The 27,532-nt window shown below is 47.4% G+C and overlaps 1 protein-coding gene across 14 annotated transcripts in view; it reads left to right on the top strand.

Moving 5' to 3' along the window:
• The window catches only part of LOC122550354 (alanine aminotransferase 2-like), a 178,106-nt gene that overhangs the window by 134,804 nt on the left and 15,770 nt on the right, over window positions 1-27,532 (top strand). For all 14 annotated transcript variants that reach the window (XR_015757297.1, XR_015757296.1, XR_015757295.1 and 11 more), the window contains 5 exons: window positions 4,478-4,567; window positions 6,795-6,903; window positions 14,892-15,025; window positions 23,953-24,196; window positions 24,837-24,916. Coding sequence is in view for 5 of the 14 variants with exons in the window: in XM_087987702.1 (XP_087843828.1) it covers window positions 4,478-4,567; window positions 6,795-6,903; window positions 14,892-15,025; window positions 23,953-24,196; window positions 24,837-24,916 (657 nt within the window). In the remaining 9 variants the exon portion in view is untranslated. The remainder of the gene's footprint in view (window positions 1-4,477; window positions 4,568-6,794; window positions 6,904-14,891; window positions 15,026-23,952; window positions 24,197-24,836; window positions 24,917-27,532) is intronic.

The raw sequence follows: 27,532 nt of genomic DNA, 5'->3' as shown, positions 1-27,532 counted from the left end.
ACCAAGCCCTGGATCTCCTTTCTGTATTCTGACTCGTCGTCGTTAGATATCCGTCCTACCATGGTGATGTCATCAGTGAACTTGGAGGTGGTGTTTGTTTGGGATTAGGTTACACAGTGTGGGTGTACAGGGGGTATGGTAGGGGGCTCAGAATCCATCCTTGGGGGGCTGTAGTGTTGAGGGTTATTGTGGGGGAGGTCCTGTTGTCTATCTTTACCAACTGCAGTGGATCTGGAAGCTGAGGATCCAGTTGTAGAGGGCGGAGCTGAGACCAAGGTCGCAGAGTTTTGAGATCAGTCTGGAGGGGATAATGGTGTTGAAGGTGGAGCTGTAGTCAATGTGCAGGGATCTGATGATCCAGGAATGAGTGCAGGGCCAAGGAAATGGTATCTGTTTTGGACCTGTTGTGCAGGTAGGCAAATTACAGCGGATCGAGGCAGGCTGGGAGGCTTGAGTTGATGTGGGCCATGACCAGCCTCTCGAAGCACTTCCTGGTTAGAGAGAGCAGATCCACCGGGTGGTAGTCATTAATGCACATTACATGTTCTTTCTCTGGGACTGAGATGATGGTGGTCTTCTTGAAGCAGGTGGGGGATTTCAGCTTGGAGGAGGGAGAGGTTGATGATGTCAGTGAGTACCTCTGCCAACAGGTCCACACAAGATCTCAGTGCATGGCCGGGGACCCTGTCACCCTTGGGTTGACTCTCAGGGAGACCGATCTGACATCTGCAGCGGTGATGGAGGAAACAGGTGCATCTGGGGCTGTCGAGTTGGGTGACACAGCACAGCTGGCATTCTGCTCAACCCCAGCATAAAAAGCATTGAGCGCAGCAGGGAGGGATGTGTTTTTGTTCGCCATCTTGGTCTGCTTCATTTTGTATCTCGTTATGTTGTTTAGGCCTATAACCTCCAGGGTAAGCTGACGTAGATTGGAACAAGAGAAAAGCATAGTTCTGGGGAGACTATCAGAGCTGGCAGTATTTGTGACAGGAGAGACAAAGTTAACATTTCAAGGTCAGTGACCTTCCAAACATAAGAAGGATCACTGGACTTGAAAACTTTAAACCCTGGTTTTCTCCCCAGATCTCCTGAGTTTCTCCAGAATTTTGTTTTGTTTCACATTTCCAGCCACTATCTTATTTTGAATTAGATTGGGTCCTTTTCAGAATGAGGTGTGACCACTTAGGGGCTTCCATGAGTCTGTGCAGTGTCCATGAGGAATGCTCCAATCGGAATAGCCATGATCCCAAGGGTGGCTTTCAGCATCAAATCACAGAGAGAACAAACGGCCTGGGCCTCAGTTTAGAGATTCTGATCAGATCATTCTTACAGCACGTGGAACCATAGGTATCCCCATGTGTTCACTGACCACTGAGGGAAGGTTTGTGGGAGACAGTAGGAGAATTCCCTGGAGGGTGTCTCAGAAACGAGACTAGCCATGTGGGTAAAGAGAGAACAAGAGCAGGTCAGAGACTGAACAGTTCAGCAATTAACTCACCTCCTGACTTCCCAGAGCATGTCCACCATCTACAAATGTTACGAGACGGAGGTCAAATCTCTCTGCTAATTAAAACCAAACACCCAGAAAAGCTCGCCTTGCCTTGTAATCTGATAGAAGTGAGAGGGAGTGAAAGAGATAAATCACAATTTATTTTCCGTACAGAACACGAAACAAAACTATTAACAAACTGAACATTCTTTCCCCTAACTGAACATAATCCTATTAACATGATGTTCCAATAACACACTTATTAAACATTACATTAACTTAATCTCAAGTCCACAGTCTCTGTCTTCTCCGCTGTCATCAATCTGTTGGTCCCTCTGAGCCATCTTTCTTTTTACTGCCAGTATGTTTCACAGGAAAAGGTACATTTTAGTATACAGTGCCTTCTAATTTCTTTGAGAGCAAGATTTTAGATGGGCAGTTAGCTCTCCGGTTCGACGGCAGTTGCTCTGTCCAATTTTCAAAATGCTCCTGTTTTTTATACCCCCCCAACATGGTTTCCTGTCATTGGTCCAATGTTGTCAAAACAATAATTTCAAACTCGATTGGGTTTTAGTATCCTCGGCATACTTTAAAGTATTTGGTTAAATTTGAGTTGTTGTCAAAACAGCAACCAAAACTCAGGTATCCATTTAACAATCAAGATTAGAGTGGTGCTGGAAAAGCACAGCAGGGGCAGGCAGCATCCGAGGAGCAGGAAAATCGATGTTCCAGGCAAAAGTCCTTCACCAGGAATGCTCATTCCTGCCGGATGCTGCCTGACCTGCTGTGCTTTTCCAGCACCACTCTAATCTTGACTCTGATCTCCAGTATCTGCAGTCTGCACTTTCACCTATCTATTTAACAGCCAACTATTACACGTACCTATTTTGGAACAGCCTTTCCATTTCAGCAGCTGAGCCTGCACATCAAGTTTACTTCAATATTCAGAACACACTCTCTCAAAGTGAATATACACACTTTTGATTTCATAACACAAGGTACAAGTCAGGAGTGTGATGGAATACTCCCCAGTTGCCTGGATAGGGCCAGCTCCAACAACACTCAAGAAGCTTGACACAACTAGTCATTTGGATACAAAACTGGTTCAAAGGTAGAAGACAGAGGGTGGTGGTGGAGGGTTGTTTTTCAAACTGGAGGCCTGTGACCAGTGGAGTGCCACAAGGATCGGTGCTGGGTCCACTACTTGTCATTTATACAAATGATTTATCCTATCCATGCCCCTCATGAATTTATAGACCTCTATAAGGTCATCCCTCAGCCTCCGATGCTCCAGGGAAAACAGCCCCAGCCTGTTCAGCCTCTCCCTGTAACTCAAATCCTCCAACCCTGGCAACATCCTTGTAAATCTTTTCTGAACCATTTCAAGTTTCACAACATCTTTCCGATAGGACGGAGACCAGAATTACACGCAATATTCCAACAGTGGCCTAACCAATGTCCTGTACAGCCGCAACATGACCTCCCAACTCCTGTACTCAATACTCTGACCAATAAAGGAAAGCATACCAAACGCCTTCTTCACTATCCTTTCTACCTGTGACTCCACTTTCAAGGAGCTATGAACCTGCACTCCAAGGTCTCTTTATTCAGCAACACTCCCTAGGACCTTACCATTAAGTGTTTAAGATTTGCTTTCCCAAAATGCAGCCCCTCGCATTTATTTAAATTAAACTGTCTGCCACTACTCAGCCCATTGGCCCATCTGGTCCAGATCCTGTTGTAATCTGAGGTAACCTTCGCTGTCCACTACACCTCCAATTTTGGTGTCATTTGCAAACTTACTAACTGTACCTCTTAAGCTTATATCCAAGTTGGGGGAGTCCAGAACTAGAAGGCATAGGTTTAGGGTGAGAGGGGAAAGATATAAAAGAGACCTAAGGGACAACTTTTTCACGCAGAGGGTGGTACGTGTATGGAATGAGCTGCCAGAGGATGTGGTGGAGGCTGGTACAATTGCAACATTTAAAAGGCACCTGGATGGGTATATGAATAGGAAGGGTTTGGAGGGATATGGGCCGGGTGCTGGCAGGTGGGACTAGATTGGGTTGGGATTTCTGATTGGCATGGACAGGTTGGACCGAAGGGTCTGTTTCTGTGCTGTACATCTCTGACTGTATGAATGTCCAGGCCAAAGCAGCTGCATCCCCTCCCTCCCCCACCGATACTCAGTAGCAGCAGTGTGTACCATCTACAAGGTGCACTGCAGAAATTCACCAAAGATCCTCAGACAGTATCTTCCAAACCCACCACCACTTCCATCTAGAAGGACAAGGGCAGCAGATACATGGGAACACCACCCCCTGCAAGTTCTCCTCCGAACCACACACCACCTGGTTCCTTCCCTGTAGCTAGGTCAGAATCCTGGAATCCCTCAGGGATGTCAACCCACAGCACATGGAGTGGAGTGGTTCAGGAAGACCAGTGTTTCCTCCTGAGCTGCAGAGCCACTGGGAAGCTGCACCGACAGTGATTGCCATTCCAATGAATGGTTTCTGCTTCCAAAAGCTGCTGGCATGCACAAACCCTGGGATTCACATCGCAGCAGAAAGTAATGACGGGGACATCCCTCCTCACTTAGTCTCTTTTAAATTGCAAAACAATTTGTAATGAAAATAAAAATGGAAAATTCACAAGCAAATAGTGTAATCTTTTGCCGCCTTCATTGCCTCTTGTTTCCAGTGTTGCATGTGCAACAACACCATTTTAAACATTGATGTAGAATTCTCCATTGTACATTTCCTGAAGTGTTGCTTTCTCAGTGGTGGGCAGGCCCTGGAGAGCCAGGAGCTGAGTTACTGGCTGCAACATACTATTGCACTATGAGAGGACTAGCCAACTCTTGGTTGATGGTACCATGAGTGTACAATACATTGGAAGGGAATCAGAGGCCCAGTAAGATTTTCTGATTGCAATCTCACTCAACCTCTCACTCTCTCACTCAGACTGTTTCTCTGTCCTCCCCCACAGGGTGTGAGCAAACCCTTCTCTGAGGTTATCAAAGCGAATATCGGAGATGCACATGCCATGGGACAGAAGCCAATCACCTTCATCCGACAGGTACGTTCTCTTTCATAGTGGCTGGAGGCTGGGTTAAGGGGCAGACAGTGCCTGGTATTTAAGAGCAGGAGAAAAAAGTTAACACACAGAACTTGGAAGCTCTGCAGTTTCCACAGTTGGTTTACTTTCCTGTCCAGTTCTGTATATTCAACGGTATCTCTGAGCCAGCACTAACCAATTCTCACTCTGTTCAATCTGATGATGTTGGTGGGACCTTTCACTTCCACGTAACCAATTGGTCTCTCAGGCGCCAACTTAACAATCTGATGAACATTGCTGCTAAAGTCCAGCTACCCCATTAGTGAAAGAGTCTACAGCTAACGCCAATTAGAGATGGGGAAATAAATACAGATCCAGCCAGCAACCATGCAACATCCCACTCATAGAACATAGAACATAGAAGAATACAGCGCAGTACAGGCCCTTTGGCCCTCGATGTAGCGCCGATCCAAGCCCACCTAACCTATACTAACCCACTATCCTCCATATACCTATCCAATGCCCGCTTAAATGCCCATAAAGAGGGAGAGTCCACCACTGCTACTGGCAGGGCATTCCATGAACTTACGACTCACTGAGTGAAGAACCTACCCCTAACTTCAGTCCTATATCTACCCCCCCTTAATTTAAAGCTATGCCCCCTTGTAATACCCGACTCCATACGCGGGAAAAGGTTCACACTGTCAACCCTATCTAACCCCCTAATCATCTTGTACACCTCAATCAAGTCACCCCTAAACCTTCTTTTCTCTAATGAAAACAACCCCAAGTGTCTCAGTCTTTCCTCATACGATCTTCCTTCCATACCAGGCAACATCCTGGTAAACCTCCTCTGCACCCGTTCCAGTGCCTCCACATCCTTCCTATAGTATGGCGACCAAAACTGCACACAATATTCCAGATGCGGCCGCACCAGAGTCTTATACAACTGCATCATGACCTCAGGACTCCGGAACTCAATTCCTCTACCAATAAAAGCCAGTACGCCATATGCCTTCCTCACCGCACTATTTACCTGGGTGGCAACTTTCAGAGATCTGTGTACATGGACACCAAGATCCCTCTGCTCATCCACACTACCAAGTATCCGACCATTAGCCCAGTACCCCATCTTTTTGTTATTCTTCCCAAAGTGAATCACCTCACACTTAGCTACATTGAATTCCATTTGCCACCTTTCTGCCCAGCTCTGCAGCTTCTCTATATCCTGCTGTAACCTGCCACATCCTTCCTCACTGTCAACAACTCCTCCGACTTTCGTATCATCCGCAAACTTGCTCACCCAACCTTCTAACCCCTCTTCCAGGTCATTTATAAAAATGACAAACAGCAATGGTCCCAAAACAGATCCTTGCGGAACACCGCTAGTGACGGCACTCCATGAAGAAACTTTGCCATCAACTACTACCCTCTGTCTTCTTCCATCCAGCCAATTCCTAATCCAAACCTCCAACTCACCCTCAATGCCATATCTCCGTATTTTCTGCAGTAGCTCATGCAGTTCAAAAAAGGGTATGTCACTAGATCTTTCCAAATTGCAATTCTCTTCTGGTATTTTAGCACCATAACAGTGCCCGATTTCCATTCTGGTTTCGACTTCCAAAAAAGTCACTTGTGTCTCTGACTTTGGAAATCATTCATTCAGAAATCTAGACGGTGCTAAGAATTACAAGAACAAAACCAGTTTAAGGTTTTTGTCAGGCTCTGTGTGAAGCTGGTTTATTAACACAGGGTCGTGGGGGTAAAGGAATTTCACCAGCATTACACAAAAATAGCAATCATGAAAGCTATTGATCTCTGCTGCATTCCTATAGCAACCCCCTGACCACCTGGTCTGAGAACTCCAGATGTAGTTAACTGTCCCTGCTACATCTCCATGTTAACAAAGGCCCATCCAATCAGCAAGCTGTTGCCATGCTGGGTAAACCAGTGTTCCTTTCTCCACATCTGATTCTCTCATTCTTGACTTGATTGGTTCAGGAGGTAAAGCTGTTTCTGTCATTTTAGCAAAATCAACCTATTTCTAATTTTTGAGTTCAGGTGTAAGGTCATTGTCCAGAAACACTCACTCAGTATCTCTCTCCACAGATGCTGCCAGACCTGCTCACTACATAGTGAGCTTTGTGTTTTTATTTCAGATTTCCAGCATCTGCAGCATTTTATTTTCGGTAAATGCGTGTTATTTGTTGTCCTGGTTGATGCATTAAGCAGGTCTCCTGTCTCCCAGGTTCTCACTATCTGTACAAATCCAAACCTTCTCTGTGACCACAGTGTGCCTGAAGATGCCAAAAGCAGAGCAAAGAGAATTTTAGATGCATGTGGAGGAAAATCTATTGGTAAGCTTGATTTTTCAATGGCAAACAGCCTTTCTCACACATTCTCCTCTTCACTAAAAGCCAACATTGGAAATGCATGGAATCAGAGATACTTTTGAAGCTGACACAAAGGCCACCTTTTCTTTCTATCCATTCACAGGATGAGGGTGTCACTGGCTAGGCCAGTATTTATTGCCCGTCCCTAATTGCCCAGAGGTCAGTTAAGAGTCAGCCACATTGCTGTGGGTCTGGAGTCACGTGTAGGCCAGACCAGGGAAGGATGGCAGTTTCCTTCCCTAAAGGACATTAGTGACCCAGATGGGGTTTCCCGACAATCGACAATAGATTCATGGTTTACCGTTAGATTCTTCATTCCAGATTTTTAAAATTAAATTCAAATTCCATTATCTGCTCTGGCAGGTTTCAAGCCCACCCCCAGAACAATATCTGGGTCTAGATTGACAGTCCTGTGATAATACCACTAGGCCATTTCCTTCCCTTCTTGCTTGTTCAAATCTACAGGAGGGTTCGGAAATATTTTATCTGAAACATGCAGCTGATAATATCAATGGGAGTATAAAAAGTATGAAATGAGGTGATGCTGTTCCGTTGTTAACACACTTACAATCTACCTCTGTCCCTCATTCACTTCTCAACTCTCTCTCTCTCTCTGTCTCTGTCTCTCCGTCTCTCTGTCTCTCTCTCTGTCTCTCTCTCTCTGTCTCTCTCTCTGTCTCTCTCTCTTTCTCTCTCTCTCTCTCTCTCTCTCTCTTTCTCTCTCTCTTTCTCTCTCTCTTTCTCTCTCTCTTTCTCTCTCTCTTTCTCTCTCTCTTTCTCTCTCTCTTTCTCTCTCTCTCTCTCTCTCTGCCTCTGTCTCTCTCTCTCTCTCTGTCTTTGTCTCTCTCTCTCTCTGTGTCTGTCTCTCACTCTCTCTCTCCCTCTCTCTATGTCTCTCTCACTCTTTCTCTGTCTCTCTCTGTCTGTCTCTGTCTCTGTCTCTGTCTCTCTCTCTGTCTCTGTCTCTCTCTCTCTCTCCCTCTCTCTCTGTCTCTCTCTCTCTCTCTCTGTCTCTCTCTCTCTGTCTCTCTCCTCTCTCTTCTCGCTCTCTTCTGTAAGCTCCCTGCTGCTTTTCAACTTTGTCACTATTTCAGTTCCTCTTCTCCCATCCCCATTTACTCACTATCCCTATTTACTCACTATCCCCATTTACTCACTATCCCCATTTCCCTGCCACTCCCATTCCTCTTCTTACTTCTGTCCTGTGTTTTTTTGCTCTGTCTCCCTCATCATCCTTGCACCCACTTCCTCTGCCAACCTGTCTCACCTCGTCTCCTTCTTCCTTTCAGCTCCCTTTCTCTCTCTTCTGTTCTCTGTATACCTCTTTACTATGTCCACCAACCCTGACCCCTCTTGTACAGAGAACTAGTCATTCTGAGGTAGCTTTGTGGCAGTGTTGAGAAAGCTTTCTCACGCTGGAGTTATCCTCCCACTTATGTACATCTCTTGTACTCTGAGACAAATCAACAATCAGTCAACGTGTATCAATTATTCCCGAAATAGGAAGAGAAAGATAAGCCCTGATTTGTAAGCATCAGTGATTCCTACACCCTGGAGAAGGAGTCATTCAGGGATAGCATGGGGAGGTACCAAAAAGGGATTAACCTTTGTTGAAAATGCTGAGTGAGATGAGAGAAGCTAGGATAGTTCCTTGTGAACCCGAGAAAGTTAAGAGAAACATGAACAGAAATCTTTGAAATGGCGAAGGGTTTGGATAGATTATAATGGGAAAGCTGTCATCCGTAGCAGGAGGCTTGATAATTAGGAAAAGAGCCAGCGATGACAAGGGGAAAGGTTTGTTTAGATTTGAAATTGTTGTGATCTGGAATGTGCAGTCTGAGAGGCAGGGCAAGCAAATAGACATAGTGTTTAGGGCCTGGATATCCCAGAAATGTGTACAGGAGAACATTTCAGGGCGATATGTGCAGGGTCCAACAAGGGACAGAGATGTTTTGGACCTAACTCTGGGAATGAAACTGAACAGGCAGTTGAGGTGATGGTGGTGGAGGAGGAGGGGGAGCATTTTAGTGATAGTGATGGCAACACGGTACAATTTAAACTTCTTATGGACAAAGAAATAGACAAGGCAAAACCACATTTTGGAGTGGGGAGAGCAGATTTTAGTAAGACAAGGCAGCCTGAGAACAGCTGCTAGTGGGGAAGTCTACAGAAGGGCTTCGAAAAGGAAATGGGGAGGGAATGAGCAAACTCCGCTTGCTCCCTCTTAGGGTGATCAGAAGGAGTGACAAGCCCAATGATGGTCCGGATATAATGAGAAGGAAAAGAGACACTTTTAGCAGGTACAAGAGGAGCAAATAGCAGAGGCATTAGTGGAGTACAGAAAGAATGGGGTGGAGTTTAAGAAAGCGGAGGTGATGGAGAGGGTGGACGCTAGGAAATTGTTTCCTTTCAGCGAGGAGACTAGGACCCGTGGACACAGCCTTAGAATTAGAGGGGGTAAATTCAGAACAGAAATGCGGAGACATTTCTTCAGCCAGAGAGTGGTGGGCCTGTGGAATTCATTGCCGCGGAGTGCAGTGGAGGCTGGGACGCTAAATGTCTTCAAGGCAGAAATTGATAAATTCTTGATGTCACAAGGAATTAAGGGCTACGGGGAGAATGCGGGTAAGTGGAGTTGAAATGTAGTTAAAAGTCTTTGGTGAGGTCCCCCTAAGCGACTTATCAAGAAGGCCAATGCACATGGGATACAGGGTCATTCGATAAAGTGGATTCAAAATTGGCTCAGTTGTAGGAGACCGAGAGAGTGTTGACAGAAGGCAGCTTTAGTGATTGGAAACTGGTGTCCAGTGGCGTGACAGAGGGATCTGTGCTGGGTCCCCTGTTATTCATCACTTATATAAATGATATAGATGACTCTGTCAGGGATTGGATTAGTAAGATTAACCCAAAGTTTGGTCAGGTGGTTAACAATGAGTTTCGGTATCTTGGGCCACAAGAAGATATAAAAGGGATGGTCAAATGGGCAGATAAGTGGCAGAAAGAATTTAACCCTGAAAAGTGTGAGGTGGTACACTTTTTGGAAGGAGTAGTTTGAGAGAAAGTTTTCAATGCTGAGGTTGTACAAGACATTGGTGAGACCTGTTCTGGAATACTGTGTCCAATTTTGGGCATTATTGAACTGGAGAGGGTTCAGGAAAGATTTCCCATGACCTTGCTGGAAATGGAGGGTTTGAGTTATAAGGAGAGGTCGGATGGGCTGGGATGTAGGAGGTCGAGAGGAGGCCTTACAGAAGTTTATAAAATCACGAAAGGTATGGGTCAGTTAATGGGAGTTGTCTTTTCCCTAGGGGAATTTCAAGACTAGGGGCTATAGTTTTAAGCTGAGAGGAGAGAGATTTTAAAAATACATGAGGGACAAATCTTTTACACAGAGGGTGGTCTGCATGGGGAATGAACTTCCTGAGGAAATGGTGGATGTTGTTACAATTAGAGTTAAAATGACATTTGGATAAGTCCATGAATAGGAACAATTTGGAGGGATATGGACCAGGAGCAGGCCGCTGGAACCAGTTGAGTTTGGGATTATATTCAGCATGGACTCCAAAGGGTTTTTACAAATACCTGAAGAACAAATAGTAACTCTGGAGAGAATAGGGCCCCTCAAAGATCAGCAAGGCTGCCTTTGTGTGGAGCCGCAGGAGGTGGGGGAGATACTAAACGAGTATTTTGTATCAATATTTACTGCAGAAAAGGATATGGAAGATATAAAATGTGGGGAAATAGATGGTGACACCTTGAAAAATGTCCATATTACAGAGGAGGAAGTGCTGGATGTCTTGAAACACATAAACGTGGATAAATCCCCCGGACCTAGTCAGGTGTACCCTTCTACTCTATGGGAAGCTAGGGAAGTGAATGCTGGGCCTCTTACTGAGGTATTTGTATCATCGATAGTCACAGGTGAGGTGCCGGAAGACTGGAGGTTGGCTAACGTGGTGCCACTGTTTAAGAAAGGAGGTAAGGACAAGTCAATAGACAATAGGTGCAGGAGTAGGCCATTCTGCCCTTCGAGCTTGCACCACCATTCAATATGATCATGGCTGATCATCCTTAATCAATATCCTGTTCCTGCCTTATCTCCATAACCCTTGATTCCACAATCCTTGAGGGCTCTATCCAACTCTTTCTTAAATGAATCCAGAGACTGGGCCTCCATTGCCCTCTGGGGCAGAGCATTCCACACAGCCACCACTCTCTGGGTGAAAAAGTTTCTCCTCATCTCTGTCTTAAATGGTCTACCCCGTATTTTTAAACTGTGTTCTCTGGTTCGGCACTCACCCATCAGCGGAAACATGTTTCCTGCTGCCAGAGTGTCCAATCCTTTCATAATCTTATACGTCTCAATCAGATCCCCTCTCAGTCTTCTAAACTCAAGGGTATACAAGCCCAGTCGCTCCAGTCTTTCAGTGTAAGGTAATCCCGCCATTCCAGGAATTGACCTCGTGAATCTACGCTGCACTCCCTCAATAGCCAGAACGTCTTTCCTCAAATTTGGAGACCAGAATTGCACACAGTACTCCAGGTATGGTCTGACCAGGGCCCTGTACAGCTGCAGAAGAACCTCTTTGCTTCTATACTCAATCCCTCTTGTTATGAAGGCCAGCATGCTATTAGTCTTCTTCACTACCTGCTGTACCTGCATGCTTACCTTCATTGACTGCTGTACAAGAACACCCAGATCTCTCTGTACTGCCCCTTTACATAAATTGATTCCATTGAGGTAGTAATCTGCCTTCCTGTTCTTGCCACCAAAGTAGATGACCATACATTTATCCACATTAAACTGCATCTGCCATGGATCTGACCACTCACCTAATCTGTCCAGGTCACCCTGTAATCTCCTAACATCCTCCTCACATTTCACCCTGCCACCCAGCTTAGTATCATCAGCAAATTTGCTAATGTTATTGCTGATACCATCTTCTATATCATTAATATATATTGTAAAAAGCTGCGGTCCCAGCACTGATCCCTGCGGTACCCCACTGGTCACTGCCTGCCATTCCGAAATGGAGCCATTTATCAACTCTTTGTTTCCTATCAGCCAACCAATTTTCAATCCAAGTTAGTACTTTGCCCCCAATACCATGCACCCTAATTTTGCTCACTAACCTCCTATGTGGGACTTTATCATAAGCTTTCTGAAAGTCCAGGTGCACTATATCCACTGGATCTCCCTTGTCCATCTTCAGAGTTCAGAGTTCCCTTCAGTCAGGGAACTATAGCTCAGTGAGCCTGACATTGGTGGTGGGCAAGTTGTTGGAGGGAATCCTGAGGGACAGGATGTACATGTATTTGGAAAGGCAAGGACTGATTAGGGATAGTCAACATGGTTTTGTGTGTGGGAAATTATGTCTCACAAACCTGATTGAGTTTTTTGAAGAAGTAACAAAGAGGATTGATGAGGACAGAGCGGTAGATGTCATCTATATGGAGTTCAGTAAGGCGTTCGACAAGGTTCCCCATGGGAGACTGATTAGCAAGGTTAGATCTCACGGAATACAGGGAGAACTAGCCATTTGGATACAGAACTGGCTCAAAGGTAGAAGACAGAAGGTGGTGGTGGAGGGTTGTTTTTCAGACTGGAGGCCTGTGACCAGTGGAGTGCCACAAGGATCGGTGCTGGGTCCATATTTTTCGTCATTTATATAAATGATTTGGATATGAGCATAAGAGGTCCAGTTAGTAAGTTTGCAGATGACACCAAAATTGGAGGTGTAATGGACAACGCAGAGGGTTACCTCAGATTACAACAGGATCTGGACCAGATGGGCCAATGGGCTGAGAAGTGGCAGATGGAGTTTAATTCAGATAAATGCGAAATGCTGTATTTTGGGAAAGCAAATCTTAGCAGGACTTATACACTTAATGGTAAGGTCCTAGGGAGTGTTGCTGAACAAAGACCTTGGAGTGCAGGTTCATAGCTCCTTGAAAGTGGAGTCGCAGGTAGATAGGATAATGAAGGAGGCGTTTGGTATGCTTTCCTTTATTGGTCAGAGTATTGAGTACAGGAGTTGGGAGGTCATGTTGCGGCTGTACAGGACATTGGTTAGGCCACTGTTGGAATATTGTGTGCACTTCTGGCCTCCTTCCTATCGGAAAGATGATGTGAAACATGAGAGGGTTCAGAAAAGATTTACAAGGATGTTGCCAGGGTTGGAGGATTTGAGCTACAGGGAGAGGCTGAACAGGCTGGGGATGTTTTCCCTGGAGCGACGGAGGTTGAGCGGTGACCTTATAGAGGTTTACAAAATTATGAGGGGCATGGATAGGATAAATAGACAAAGTCTTTTCCCAGGGGTATGGGAGTCCAGAACTAGAGGGCATAGGTTTACAGTGAGAGACGTAAAGGGCAACTTTTTCACGCAGAGGGTGGTATGTGTATGGAATGAGCTGCCAGAGGAAGTGGTGGAGGCTGGTTCAATTACAGTATTTAAGAGGCATTTGGATGGGTATATGAATAGGAAGGGTTTGGAGGGATTTGGGCCGGGTGCTGGCAGGTGGGACTAGATTGGGTTGGGATATCTGGTCGGCATGGAAGAGTTGGAGTGAAGGATCTGTTTCTATGCTGTATGACTCTGAGAGGAGAATGGGACAAACAAAATACGTTCTTTCAAAGAGCCATCACAGGCTCGAGGAACCAAATGGCTCTGTTCTGACTGGACACGTCATTAAATGGTGGCAGGGTCGATGGGCAGAAAGGTGAAATAGCTGAAAATGTGTTGCTGGAAAAGCGCAGCAGGTCAGGCAGCATCCAAGGAACAGGAGAATCGAAGTTTCGGGCATAAGCCATTCTTCAGGAATCCTTACAGTGTGGAAACAGGCCCTTTGGCCCAACAAGTCCACACCGACCCGTCGAAGCGCAACCCACCCAGACCCATTCCCCTACATTTACCCCTTCACCTAACACTACGGTCAATTTAGCACGGCCAATTCACCTAACCTGCACATTTTGTTTGGATTGTGGGAGGAAACCGGAGCACCCGGAGGAAACCCACACAGACCATGGGGAGAATGTGCAAAGCTTTGCTTCCATCACATGGCCAGGCAAAAGTCCCACCCACTCCCACCGCCCACCGTTGGCATGAATTGGTGCACATCCACCTCATCTGTTGTTCTGCATGTGGTCTCCTCAACATCGGGGAGACAGGGCATTCCCTGGAGCATTTCAGGGAACATCTCTGGAACACACATCAACCAACCCCACCGCCCTGTGGTTCACCACTTCAACTGCCCCTCTCATGCCCCCAAGGACATACAAGTCCTGAGCCACCTCCACTGCTAAATCCAAGCAACCTGCCAACTGGAGGAAAACCGCCTCATCTTCCGCTTTGAGACCCTCCAACCACACAGCATTAATATTGACTTCACCAGTTTCCAAATCTCCCCTCTCCCCACCTCATCCGAGATCCAACCCTCTGACTCGGCACTGCCCTCATGATCTGTCCTGCCTGTCCATCTTCCTTCCCAACTATCCACTGCAATCTCCCCACTGACCTATCACCATTACCCCCACCCCCACCTACCTCTTGCCTTCCCAACTACCTTCCCCCTAGCCCCACCCCACCCCACCCCCTATTTATCTCTCATCCCTCTTCTCCCTCCACATTCGTGATGAAGGGCTTATGCCCAGAATGTCGACTCTTCTGCTTCTCAGATGTTGCCTGACCGGCTGCTTTTCGGCTGGTGTTATTAACACCCCTTGCTTGGCCACTGAGATGGGACTTGAATCTAGAGCTTCTTACTCAGAGGCACAGACACTACCCACTGTGCTACGGGGATCTAATAACAAGACATCAGATTGTCAGAGAATAGTGTACCTCAGCTTCCAAGACACCAATACAGGAGTGGGATCGGGATCCTGTAATCACCGTGCTTTAGTCTGGGAGCCAATCACAGCCCGACTGAACATTCTCAATGTCTTCACCCAGGTGCCTACACGGCCAGTCAGGGTCTGGAGTGTGTTCGACAGACTGTGGCTAAATACATAGAGACTCGAGATGGAGGAATCCCTGCTGATCCGAACAACATCTTCCTCTCGACTGGAGCCAGCGACGCCATTGTGGTGAGTACAGCGTCGTTAACATCTCCTGATGATCTTCACAGGCTGATAGAAATACCTCGGGAAGGTAGCTCCTCCTGTAATGTAGGGAACACAATCGGGAATGTAATCGTGACCAGATGGTCTATATCTATAGGCACTCTCTCCTTCAATACTGTGTACCTACTCTCTGAGCAGATGGCACCTCAGATTGCCCGGTAGCCCTCCCACTCAGTGTCACCCCCAAAGCCCCCACCACCCCTCACCTTGGTACCCAGAGGAAGAGTTGCTCTAGGTCATTGTTTTGAATATCTGAAGCTCTGACTCTCTGGGGGAGTAACACCATGTCCCCACAGAGTATAATGGGGAAGGAGGAGGGGAATAAGCTGTCAATGGGAAGTGGTTATTTTTGGGGGCAGTGTTGAGTTGGAGAGGGTTAACACACAGCAAGGCACTGGGGAGAATGGTATCTGTTTGCAGAGTCATTGTATGACATCCAGAATGTTTTATGTTTTCAACATTTCCTCCTCTGATGGACTTTGCATACAATCTGTTGCAGTGAGAAAGCTGCAAGATTGAATGAAGGGCTGGGCCTGAGCTGGTTGTGTCAGTAATTGTGTCCACGTCTTGCCTCGAGCAAGTTACACAGTCCTCCCTTGAAAGTTTTCAGTACTTCCCGGGCGGTTTGCCAGTAAGGAATTGATCGTCTAAAATCCCACTACTGTAAACTGCACCAAAGCGTGTCTGCTCCTGTGGTGACATTCAGCAGGGTGTCACACCTTGACAACTGCTGACATGCGGTGAGTACTGCTGGGGCTGTGAATATTGCTGACCCTGCTACTGTAGTGAGTATAGTTAACAGTTTACAAACTTGGAGAAGTGCTGCACTGCTATGGTCACTGGGCCAGTAATCCAGAATTCTGGGGTATTAAAGCAGGAAATGCTGGAGAAACTCAGCAGGCCTGCAGCATCGGTTGGTAGAGAAATAGAGTTAATTCTCAATTCTTGTTCAGAAATATACTGGGGATATGGGTTTGGATCCTCCCGTGGCAGATGGTGAAACTTGAACAAAGCCCGAAATTCAAAAGCTACCCCAATGGTGATTATTGGCAACCAGCTGCAGGAGGACATGCCAGGAGCAGCACCAGGGAGACCTGGAGATGAGGTGGCAGCCTGGTGAAGATACCAAACAGGATTATTTACATGTCAAACAGCATAAGCAGCAAGAGATAGACAGAGTTAAACAATCCCACAAACAATGGATCAGATCTAATCTCTGCAGTCCTTCCACATCCAGCCGTGAATGGTGATGGACAATTAACCAACTCACTGAAGAAGGAGGCTCCCCATCCTCAATGATGGAAGAGCCCAGCACATCAGGGCAAAAGTCAAGGCTGAAGTTTTCACAGCAATCTTCAGTCAGAAGTGTCGAGTGGATGATCCATCTTGGCCTCCTCCAGTGATCCCAGCGTCACAGATACCAGTCTCCAGCCAATTCGATTCACTCCATGTGATATTAAGAGACAGTTGGAGACACTGGATTTGTTTTATTCACTGATGGGTTTTGGACATCACTGGCTGGCCAACATCTGTTGACCCTCCCTCATTGCCCCCTTGAGAAGGTGGGGGTGAGCTTTCTTCTTGAACCGCTGCAGTCCATGTGCTGTGGGTTGACCCACAATGCCCTGAGGGAGGTAATTCCAGGATTCTGACCCAGCAACAGTGAAGGAACGGTGACAAATGGGAATCCAATCCCATCACCGGTTGAGCCATAGCAAATGTGCAACAATCTTGTTCACTCACCAAGAATGATCAGCGTATATCTCTTATAGAAGAGTGTGTCAGCAAGTTTTGAGAAGATTTGTAGCTCAGGTTAATGATAAGTATGTAAGCTAGCTCGCTGAGCTGGAAGGTTTGTTTTCAGATGTTTCGTCACCATGACAAGGTAACATCATCAGTGAGAGTCTCCGGTGAAGAGAAGGGACTGTGACCAGGTTTCTCAATAGATTCTAAACTAACAAGGTATTTACAGCAAACATATTCTTCAAACCAGTGGTGAACCAGTCATCAATAAAGCTTCAATGTCAATTCAACCAATTCCCCCTTAAGTTGTACGTTTGCTTGCTGAGCTGGTAGATTTGTTCTCTGATGTTCTGTCACTGTACTAGGGAACATTATCGGTGAGCCTCTGGTGAAGTGCTGGTATTCTGTACCACTTTCTGTTTATGTATCTTGGTCTGTTATGGTGGGTGGTATCACTTCCGGTTCTTTTTCTCAGAGGATGGTAAATGGGGTCCAAATTGATGTGTTTATTGATGGAGTTTGGGTTTGAATTTTCGAGGAATTCCTGTGCATGTCTCTGTTTAGCCTGTCCCAGGATGGATGTGTTCCATGATGAGCTCAATGGTACATTCCCCCCTCCCCAATGAGTTCAATGGTACATCCCTCCCCAATGAGACCATTCCATTCTGTGCTCACTTTGAACAGAAGCTCAGTGAAATGATGTCACCTGCCCCAATAGCCCCAGGTGCCCTGGACCCACAGTCAGATCAGCCTTCCTGAGGGTGAACCCACAGAGAGGGACAGGCCCAGATGGAGACCCTGGCCGTACACTCAGGTCCTGCATGGACCAGCCGGTGGGAGTATTCACTGACATCTTTAACCTCTTCTTCCTCTGATCTGACATTCCCACCTGCCTCAAGGAAACGACCATCATCCCAGTGCCAAAGAAAAAAACATGCAACGTGCCTGGTGGTTCTCACCTCCATCATTATGTGACTATGAAGTGCTTTGAGAGTTTGGTCATGGCTCACATCATCTCCAGCCTCCCAACCTGCGTTGATCCTTTGCAATTCACTTACCGTTGCAACAGGTCCACAGCAGATGCCATCTCCCTGACCCTATACTCATATCTGGACAACAAGGACACCTACATCATGCTCCTGTTTAGTGACTACAGCTCCACCTTCAAAACCATCATTCCAAACAAACTCATCCCCAAACTCTGAGACCTCGGTCTCAGCTCCCCCCTTCTGGAAATGGATCCTGACCCATAGTCCGCCATCAGTGAGGATAGGGGACAACACCTCCTCCATGGTAATCCTCAACAGCGGTGCCCCAGAGAGTATGTACTCAGCCCCCTGCTATACACCTGATGCACACATAACCATGTGGTCAAATCCCACACCGACTCCATTTACAAGCTTGCTGACGATGCTACTGCCGTGGGTCAGATCAGAAACACCAATGACACGGAGTACAGGGAGGAGGTGGAGTGATTAGCAGCATCGTGTAAAGATAAAAACTCTCCCCATCAATGTCAGCAAAAGGAAGGAGCTGGTCACTGAGTTCAGGAAGTGGAGTGGAGGGCACGTCCCTGTCTGGATCAATGGGGCTGAGGTGGAGATGGTCGTGAGTATCAAGTTCCTGGGAGTGACCATCACCAACAGCCTGCCCTGGCCCACCCTCTTAGCCTGCTTGGCACACTCTCCTCATTCCTGAAGAAGGGTTCATGCCCAAAATGTCGATTCTCCTGCTCCTTGGATGCTGCCTGACCTGCTGTGCTTTTCCAGCAACACATTTTCAGCTCCAGCAACACATTTTCAGCACCACCCACATTTGATACTATTGTCAAGAAAGCACAACACCTCTACTCCCTTAGGAGGCTGAGGAAATTCAACATTTCCACAGGGGCTCTGACCCCTTTTTAACAGATGCACCATAGAAAGGATCCATACCAGATGAATCACAGAACGGTATGGCAACTTCCCAAGACCACGACAAACCAGAGAGGTGTGAACCCAGCCCAGTCCATCAGGATAACCAGCTTTCCATCCGTTGCCTCAGCCTATACTTCCCACTGCCGAGGGAAAGCAGCCATCATCATAGACCCTCCCACCCCGGTTATAATCTCTTCCGTCAGGCAGCACATGCAAACATTTGAATACACATACGAATAGATTCAAGAACAGCATTTTTTGTGCTGTTATCAGACTTTTGATTGGACATCTCAAATATTACTTCTGATCTCTCTCTGCACGTCCTCTGTGGCCGTAACAATGTATTCTGCACTCTGCTCTGTTACCCTGATAGACTTTGGAGATTCCAGTGTGTACCTCCCTCCCGGGTAACTGTTATTCTGAATATAAACCACACTGAACCCTTCAGTTAGTTGCCAGTCCAATCACTCCTGTGGTTCAAGTCCTATTGTTTAGTGTCACATTGGGAACACTTGATTTTCTTTGTTCTCGGTTTGTTATTTGACTGAAATTAATTGCATTGTGAGAAAACATCAGATTTTGTGCAGATGTGCTCCAGACACATTGTGTAGCTCCCAATGAATTAGTGATGCTGTGTTGTGAAAGAGTTAACTCCATCTGGGCCAAGCTGCAGATACGTGGGAAGCTCAGGTGTTCCTGCGAGCTTCCCGGAGTTGGTCAGAATCTGCCAAGGCCATGAAAACACAGGAATCATTGTTCATATGTTGGCAGCAAGACTCAACTACTGTCAACTGAGATGTGACTGCATTCAAACAATGATAGTACTGTCCTCTCTCTCTCTGTCTCCCTTCTCTTTTAATGCACTCACTCTTTCTGTACATCACACTGTCTGTCTGCTCTCCCTCTCCCTCTCGATTTGCAGTGAAACATCTAAACAATCACATCAAACCTCTGCAGTCCTGGGAATGGTGATGGACAATGAAACAATTCACTGGAGGAGGAGTCTCCACAAATATCCCCATCCTTAATGATGGAAGAGGCCAGCACATCAGTGCAAAAGAGAAGGGTGAAGTATTCTCAACAATCCTTCCACCAGAGTTGTCCATATGGAACAACAAGAGAAATTGCTGGAAAAGCTCAGCAAGTCTGGCAGCATCTGTTAAGAGAAATCAAAGTTAAAGTTTCCAGTCCAGTGACCCTTCCTCAGAACTGTCAGTCAGTGCTGAGGGAGCGCTGCACTGTCGGAGGGTCAGTGCTGAGGGAGTGCCGCACTGTCGGAGGGTCAGTGCTGAGGGAGTGCCGCACTGTCGGAGGGTCAGTGCTGAGGGAGTGCCACACTGCCGGAGGGTCAGTGCTGAGGGAACGCCACACTGTCGGAGGGGGAGTGCTGAGGGAACGCCACACTGTCGGAGGGTCAGTGCTGAGGGAGTGGGCACTGTCAGAGGGTCAGTGCTGAGGGGAGTGCCACACTGTTCGTAGGGTCAGTGCTGAGGGAGTGCCGCACTGTCGGAGGGTCAGTGCTGAGGGAGTAGGCACTGTCGGAGGGTCAGTGCTGAGGGAACGCCACACTGTCGGAGGGTCAGTGCTGAGGGAGTGGGCACTGTCGGAGGGTCAGTGCTAAGGCGAGTGCCACAGTGTCGGAGGGTCAGTGCTGAGGAGGTGCAGCACTGTCGGAGGGTCAATGCTGAGGGAGTGGGCACTGTCGGAGGGTCAGTGCTGAGGGAGTGCCACACTGTCGGAGGGTCAGTGCTGAGGGAGTGCCGCACTGTCGGAGGGTCAGTGCTGAGGGGAGTGCCACACTGTCGGAGGGTCAGTGCTGAGGCGAGTGCCACACTGTCGGAGGGTCAGTGCTGAGGGGAGTGCCACACTGTCAGATGGTCAGTGCTGAGGGAACGCCGCACTGTCGGAGGGTCAGTGCTGAGGGAGTAGGCACTGTCGGAGGGTCAGTGCTGAGGGGAATGCCGCACTATTGGAGGGTCAGTATTACAGGTAATCAAAGTGGGGCCTTTATTCCTATATTTCCTCTATTTTTGGTATCTACCAGCTTTGGAGTTACTGACTCCTGCACCTGTTTCTTATAATCTTTGAAAAACCAGCTGTGCCACTTACATGTCATTTCCTTTCCCTTGCAAACTGCACAAGGAACTATCTCTTCCTTAAGTCTCTGCTTTCCGCTCCATAACCCTGCATTGGGAAAAGCAGCTTTAACCCTTTAATTGTCTTGTTCACAGTGTCATCTTCCCACAGAGTTGAGTAAAATTCTGAGGGCCTTCTGCACTGAGCTGCTTTGGAGTAAGATTGGTGTGAGACTACGATTTTTCTCAGGAGGGAAGTGTAGCTCTCCTCTGGCCATTGCAGCTTTATTATAGTTTTCAGTTTATTATAGTTTCACAATTCCATTCTTCCTCTCTCCTTTTAGATGTTGGTGAAGATTTCATCACAAAGCAAAACTGGGAATTAAATCTGAATCATCAGCCTCTGTTCCTGCCAAAAGTTTACGTCAACAGTCCAGTTTTATACTTCCTTTCTCGGTTTTTCATTCCAGTCTCTCTCTCTTTTTGAAATTCATGTTTTTACTTTCTTTCCCTTGTTCTATCTTCTGCTTTTTTTCTCTCTAATCCCCTGCAGCTTGAAGTTTTTCTTTCCCTTGCACTTTAGACTACAAGTTCAAATTTCGCCTCTTACTCTCTCTCTTCTGTTACATTTTTAAAATATTGTTTCTCCATTTCCAGCTGTTTTGTTTGCAGCTAAATTGCAGTTAATTCAGGTCTGAGTGTTATTATCATCATCATGGTTTGCCTCCCTCGTGTTTTTAGGTATTGAGGGATTGCTCCAATGCTGTCTGCCTTATTTTTGGTTTTATTCCAAGTTCCTCTGCACCCATTTCTATCTAATCCAGTCAACTGCAAGACATGTGCACACAGGTCCTGTCTCCCTGTCTCCCCATATCGAGCCCCACCCCCCCCCCCCCCCCCCCCCCGTCTCGCCCTCTCTGTCTCTGTCTCGCTCCCCATCTCGCCTCTGTCTCCCCATCTCAGCCCTGTCTCGCCCCTCCCCGTCTCCCTATCTCACCCTCTGTCTCTCTGTCTGTCTGTCTGTCTCTCTCTCACTGTCTCCCTGTCTCGCCCCTCCCCGTCTCCCTGTCTCAGCCTCTCTCTCTCTCTCTCTCTCTCTCTCTCTCTCTCTCTCTCTCTCTTTCTCTCTCTCTCTCTCTCACTCTCTCTCACTGTCTCCCCATCTCGTCCCTCCCCGTCTCCCTATCTCGCTCTCTTTCTCTTTCTCTATATCTCTCTCTCTCACTGTCTCCCTATCTCCCATCTCGTCCTTCCCCCGTCTCCCTATCTCGCGCTCGCTCGCTCTCTCTCTCTCTCTTCTCTCTCTCTCTCTCTCTCTCTCTCTCTCTCACACTCTCTCACTCTCTCTCACACTCTCTCTCTCTCACACTCTCTCTCTCTGTCTCACTGTCTCACTACCTCTCTCTCTCACTGTCTCCCCGTCTCGCCCTCTGTCTCCCCCATCTCCCCCTCTGTCTCCCCATGTCCCTATCTCGCCCTCTGTCTGTCTCTCTCTCTCTCTCTCTCTCTCTCTCTCTCTCTCTCTCTCTCTCTCTCTCTCACACTCTCTCTCTCTCTCTCACACTCTCTCTCTCTCTCTCACACACTCTCTCTCTCACACTCTCTCACTCTCTCACTCTCTCACTCTCTCACTCTCTCTCTCTCACTCTCTCTCTCTCTCTCTCTCTCTCTCTCTCTCTCTCTCTGTCTCACTGTCTCACTACCTCTCTCTCTCACTGTCTCCCCGTCTCGCCCTCTGTCTCCCCATCTCCCCCTCTGTCTCCCGTGTCCCTATCTCGCCCTCTGTCTGTCTCTCTCTCTCTATCTCTCTCTCCTCTCTCTCACTGTCTCCCCGTCTCGCCCTCTGTCTCCCTGTCTGATGTGCACTCTCTCTCTCTCTCTCTCTCTCTCTGTTTGTCTATCTGTTAGAGGTTGAATAGTTGTGAATTTTCTATTTCAATTTGGCAAATTCCATTGTACTGGTTCCCTGTCACTGGATTTATATCCTGCAGGAATTCCCAATTTGTCATTGTACTTTTGGAGATTGATGTGTTGTAAAAGGAGTGAATTCCTCCATGCCTGATGCAAACAATGAAGAAGGCAAGCTAATCCAGTTTGAAGACTGGCTGCAGTAAACACACACCAGCATTGACCAAGCATTATTTTGTGGGCACCTCAAACACAAAGCCACTGGAACACTGCTTCCCCTAAAGCTTACAGCGCGGAAACCACACGTGTATATACTGCACACATTCTTCATGGATCACTCATCTTCTGTTTCGGATGGAAGAACATTGGAACAGTAGGCCATTCAGTCCCTCGAGCCTAATGAAATGCACAGCCTGGGAAGGTTGTGGAAGCTGGAAGTCTTACAACTTTGAAAATAAATTTTGGATGAGCTTCAAATATCGTAACATTCAAGGAAATGGATCAACTACAGGGAATTGGGATTAGTGCATTTTTAATGGTGGTTACGTTGGTGCAGACTGGAGGGGTCACAGAGCCTCTGTATGAATCTATTCATCCACCGTTCACTGAGATCATGATTGACAAAGTTTCTCCCAGATATCACATGATCACTGTCCTGGTCAGAGTGAATCTTAGCGTCTTAAACAAATTGCCTTTATTTAACCTCCTGAGCGTAATCATAGCTCCTTGAAAGTGTAGTCGCAGATAGATAGGATAGTGAAGAAGGCGTTTGGTATGCTTTCCTTTATTGGTCAGAGTATTGAGTACAGGAGTTGGGAGGTCATGTTGCGGCTGTACAGGACATTGGTTAGGCCACTGTTGGAATATTGCGTGCAATTCTGGCCTCCTTCCTATCGGAAAGATGTTGAGAGGGAGAGGCTGTGAACAGGCTGGGGCTGTTTTCCCTGGAGTGTCGGAGGCTGAGGGGTGACCTTATGGAGGTTTACAAAATTATGAGGGACATGGATAGGATAAATCTTTTCCCTGGGGTGGGGGAGTCCAGAACTAGAGGGCATAGGTTTAGGGTGAGAGGGGAAAGATATAAAAGAGACTAAGGGGCACCATTTTCACACAGAGGGTGGTGTGTGTACGGGAACATTACATGGGCTTGTCCCCAGGCAGATCCCAAACCCTCTTTCAGAGTATTCCATTCATCCTTAAATCAACTACCTTTGAAAGCCCAGCATTTGTAACATTTCTCTCTTCACAGACCACTCTGAAACTCCTGGTATCTGGCGAGGGGCGGTCAAGGACTGGAATAATGATCCCCATCCCACAGTACCCGCTCTATTCAGCAGCGATTGCAGAGCTGAATGGAGTCCAGGTCAATTACTACCTCGATGAGGAGAACTGCTGGGCACTGAACATCGATGAGCTCCGAAGGGCACTCAATGAAGCCAGGAGCTACTGCACCCCAAAAGTACTTTGTGCTATTAACCCTGGGAACCCCACAGGTAAATAAAGGCACAGCCAGGCAGGATGGGTGGGGCGAGTTAGGGATAGTCAGCAAGTGGTCATTCCTGTTGCTGTGATTGGGATGTGGGTTGGTCAGGGCACGATCTCCTCATTCGGCTGGAATCTGGATCAAGGTCTCTCTTGAAGACTACAAGGAGCAGAGGTAGGTTATTCAGCACATAAAGTCTGTTCTGCCCTTCAGGGCTGATCTGATAGCCCTCAACCCAACTTCCCTGCGTTTTCCCCCGTAACCCTCAGTCCACTTCCTGATGAAAACTCTGTCTGTCTCAGCCTGAAACATACTGAAGGACCCAGCCTCGACAGCCCTCTGTGGTAAACAATTTCCCAGCTTCAATGGGGACAGAAAATTCAGGTCAGGGGTTGGGGTGGAGTTCAGGGTCAAGGGGGTTCATCTCATGGGGTGGGTTTGGGTTGAGAAAGAGGAGGAGGGATTTGGGGTTCAAGTTGGGGAGAGGTTTAGAGGTGGGGCTTCAGGCACAGGGAGGGATGTTGGGTCAGTGAAGGGGTCGGGGGGGGAAATGGGGGGAGGGGATTCCTCCTCACTCTCCTCGTCCTCCTCCTCCCCACCTACTCCTCCACCTCCTGTTAACTCATCCATTCTTTGTTCTTTTCCTATAGGCCAGGTCCAGAGCCGGCAGGTTATCGAAGATGTGATTCGATTCGCTGCTGAAGAGGGTCTTTTCCTGATGGCAGACGAGGTAATTTCCTGCAAGTCGCTGCTATTGGGCAACTCTGCTCAGTGAATGGCCATTTACTAGCCCCTGGAGCTCTGGGAATTCTGGGTGGAGTGAATGGCCATATACTAGCCCCTGGATCTTTGGGAATTCTGGGTTTGTTCTTGAGAAGCTGCTGGAGAGGGTTCGGTGATGAGTTAGGCTTCTCCACCCCTGACTAACACTGAGCCTAGTAACCTTGACCATCCCAGGAGCTCCAGCTTGTCCAACTTCACCTTGTAATGAAAGCTGGGGGATTTTTAATGACTATTACCAAGAGGGGATTAGCATGAACACAACTGATTGAGTTGGTCAGGTCCTAAAAGACATAGCTGCTTGACTGTGGCAGGTGGTGAGGGAACCAACAAGTGGCAAAAACATACTTAGTCTCATCCTTACCAGGCTGCCAGCTGCAGGTACATCTGTCATAGAGTCATAGAGATGTACAGCACGGAAGCAGACCCTTCGGTCCAATTCCTCCATGCTGACCCAGATATCCTAACCTAATCTAGTCGCATTTGCCAGCACTTGGCCCATATCCCTTCAAACCTTTCCTATTCATATACCCATCCAGGTGCCTTTTAAATGTTGCAATTGTACCAGCCTCCACCACATCCTCTGGCAGCTCATTCCATACACGTACCACCCTCTGCATGAAAAGGTTGCCCCGTAGGTCTCTTTTATATCTTTCCCCTCTCACCCTAAAGCTGTGCCCTCTAGTTTTGGACTCCCCCACCCCAGGGAAGAGACTTTGTCTATTTACCCTATCCATGACCCTCATGATTTTGTAAACTTCTGTAAGGTCACCCCTCAGCCTCCGACGCTCCAGGGAAAACAGCCCCAGCCTGTTCAGCCTCTCCCTGTAGCTCAAATCCTCCAACCCTGGCAACATCCTTGTAAATCTTTTCTGAACCCCTTTCAAGTTTCACAACATCTTTCCGATAGGAAGGAGACCAGAATTGCACGCAATATTCCAGCAGTGGCCTAACCAATGTCCTGTACAGCCGCAACATGACCTCCCAACTCCTGTACTCAATACTCTGACCAATAAAGGAAAGCATACCAAACGCCTTCTTCACTATCCTATCTACCTGCGACTCCACTTTCAAGGAGCTATGAACCTGCACTCCAAGTTCTCTTTGTTCAGCAACACTCACCAAGACTTTATCATTAAGTGTATGGGTCCTGCCCTGATTTGCCTTTCCAAAATGCATTACCTCACATTTATCTAAATTAAACTCCATCTGACACTCTGCGGCCCATTTGCCCATCTGACCAAGGTCCCATTGCAACCACCTTCGTTGTCCACTACACTATCAATTTTGGTGTCATCTGCAAATGGTAAGTTTGACCACCACACAGTCCTTGTAGGGACAGTGCTGCCTTCACATTGAGAATACCCTCCATTGTGTTGTATGGCACTGTCACCATGCTAAATGGGACAGAAATTGAACAGATCTAGCAACTCAAGACTGGGCATCCATGAGGCACCGTGGGCCATCTACAGCAGCAGAATGGTCCTCCTGTGGGGACAGCTCCTACAACAATCAAGGAGCTGAACACCATCCAGGAGGAGGCAGCTCACTCGATTGGTACCCGATCCACAAAGACCCACTCCCTCCACACCCTCAGTCGCAGCAGCGTGTGCCAACTATTTACTGCCAAGTTTATTATGTTTTTTGGACCCAAAAGGGGTGAGGGTCTCGAATGCACTGCCTGGGAGGGTCGGTCTGGTGAGAAACTTCGCAATCTTTTTTTAAAAAAAAAACCAGGGTGAGCACTTGAAGTGGCAGAACACTTCAAATATGGGACTAGCTGTATCGGCCACATTTAGTTAGGCCGCATTTGGAATATTGTGTACGGTTTTGGTCACCACACTACCTGAAGGAGGTGGAGACTTTGGAGAGGGTACAGAAGAGGTTTACCAGGGTGTTGCCTGATTTGGAGGGTGTTGGTTATGAGGGGAGATTGGACAAACTTGTTTTGTTTTTCACTTGAACGTCGAAGGATGAGGGGTGACCTAGCAGAAGATTACAAAATTGGGAGAAGCGTGGATAGAATGGAGAAAAGAGCAAACAGAAATACAGCCCAAGAACAGGCCCTTCGGCCCTCTAAGCCTGTGCCGATCATCATGCTCTAACTGAACTAATAAACAAACCTTCTGCCTTTATTCAGTCCGTATCCCTCTATTCCCTCCCTGTACCTGTAACCATCCAGATGCCTCTTCACCGTGCCTGCTTCCACCACCTCTACTGGCAGTGTGTTCCAGCCTCCTACCACTCTCTGCATGAAAGTCTTCCCTTGTTCATCTCCCTTAAACTTTCCCCCCACACACCTTGAACCTGTGACCCCGTGTAATTGAAACGTCAACCCTGAGAAATAGCCTCTGACTATCCACCCTATCTCTGCCTCTATAATTGTGTAGACCTCTATCAGGTCTTGTCTCAGCCGCTGTCTTTCCAGTGAAAGCAATCCCAGTCTGTTTAACCTTTCCCCATTGGCCAATGCCCTCAAGACCAGGCAACGCCCTGGTGAACCTTCTCTGCACTCTCTCCAAAGCTTCCATGTCCTTCTGGTAGTGTGGCGACCAAAACCGTACAC

Source organism: Chiloscyllium plagiosum, unplaced genomic scaffold, assembly GCF_037043375.1.
Source record: "Chiloscyllium plagiosum isolate Xiang-an unplaced genomic scaffold, Cpla_swu_hap1 HiC_scaffold_5, whole genome shotgun sequence".
Classification (NCBI taxonomy): domain Eukaryota; kingdom Metazoa; phylum Chordata; class Chondrichthyes; order Orectolobiformes; family Hemiscylliidae; genus Chiloscyllium; species Chiloscyllium plagiosum.
Note: the sequence above shows the minus strand (reverse complement) of the source record. Positions and strands in the feature narration are given on the sequence as shown.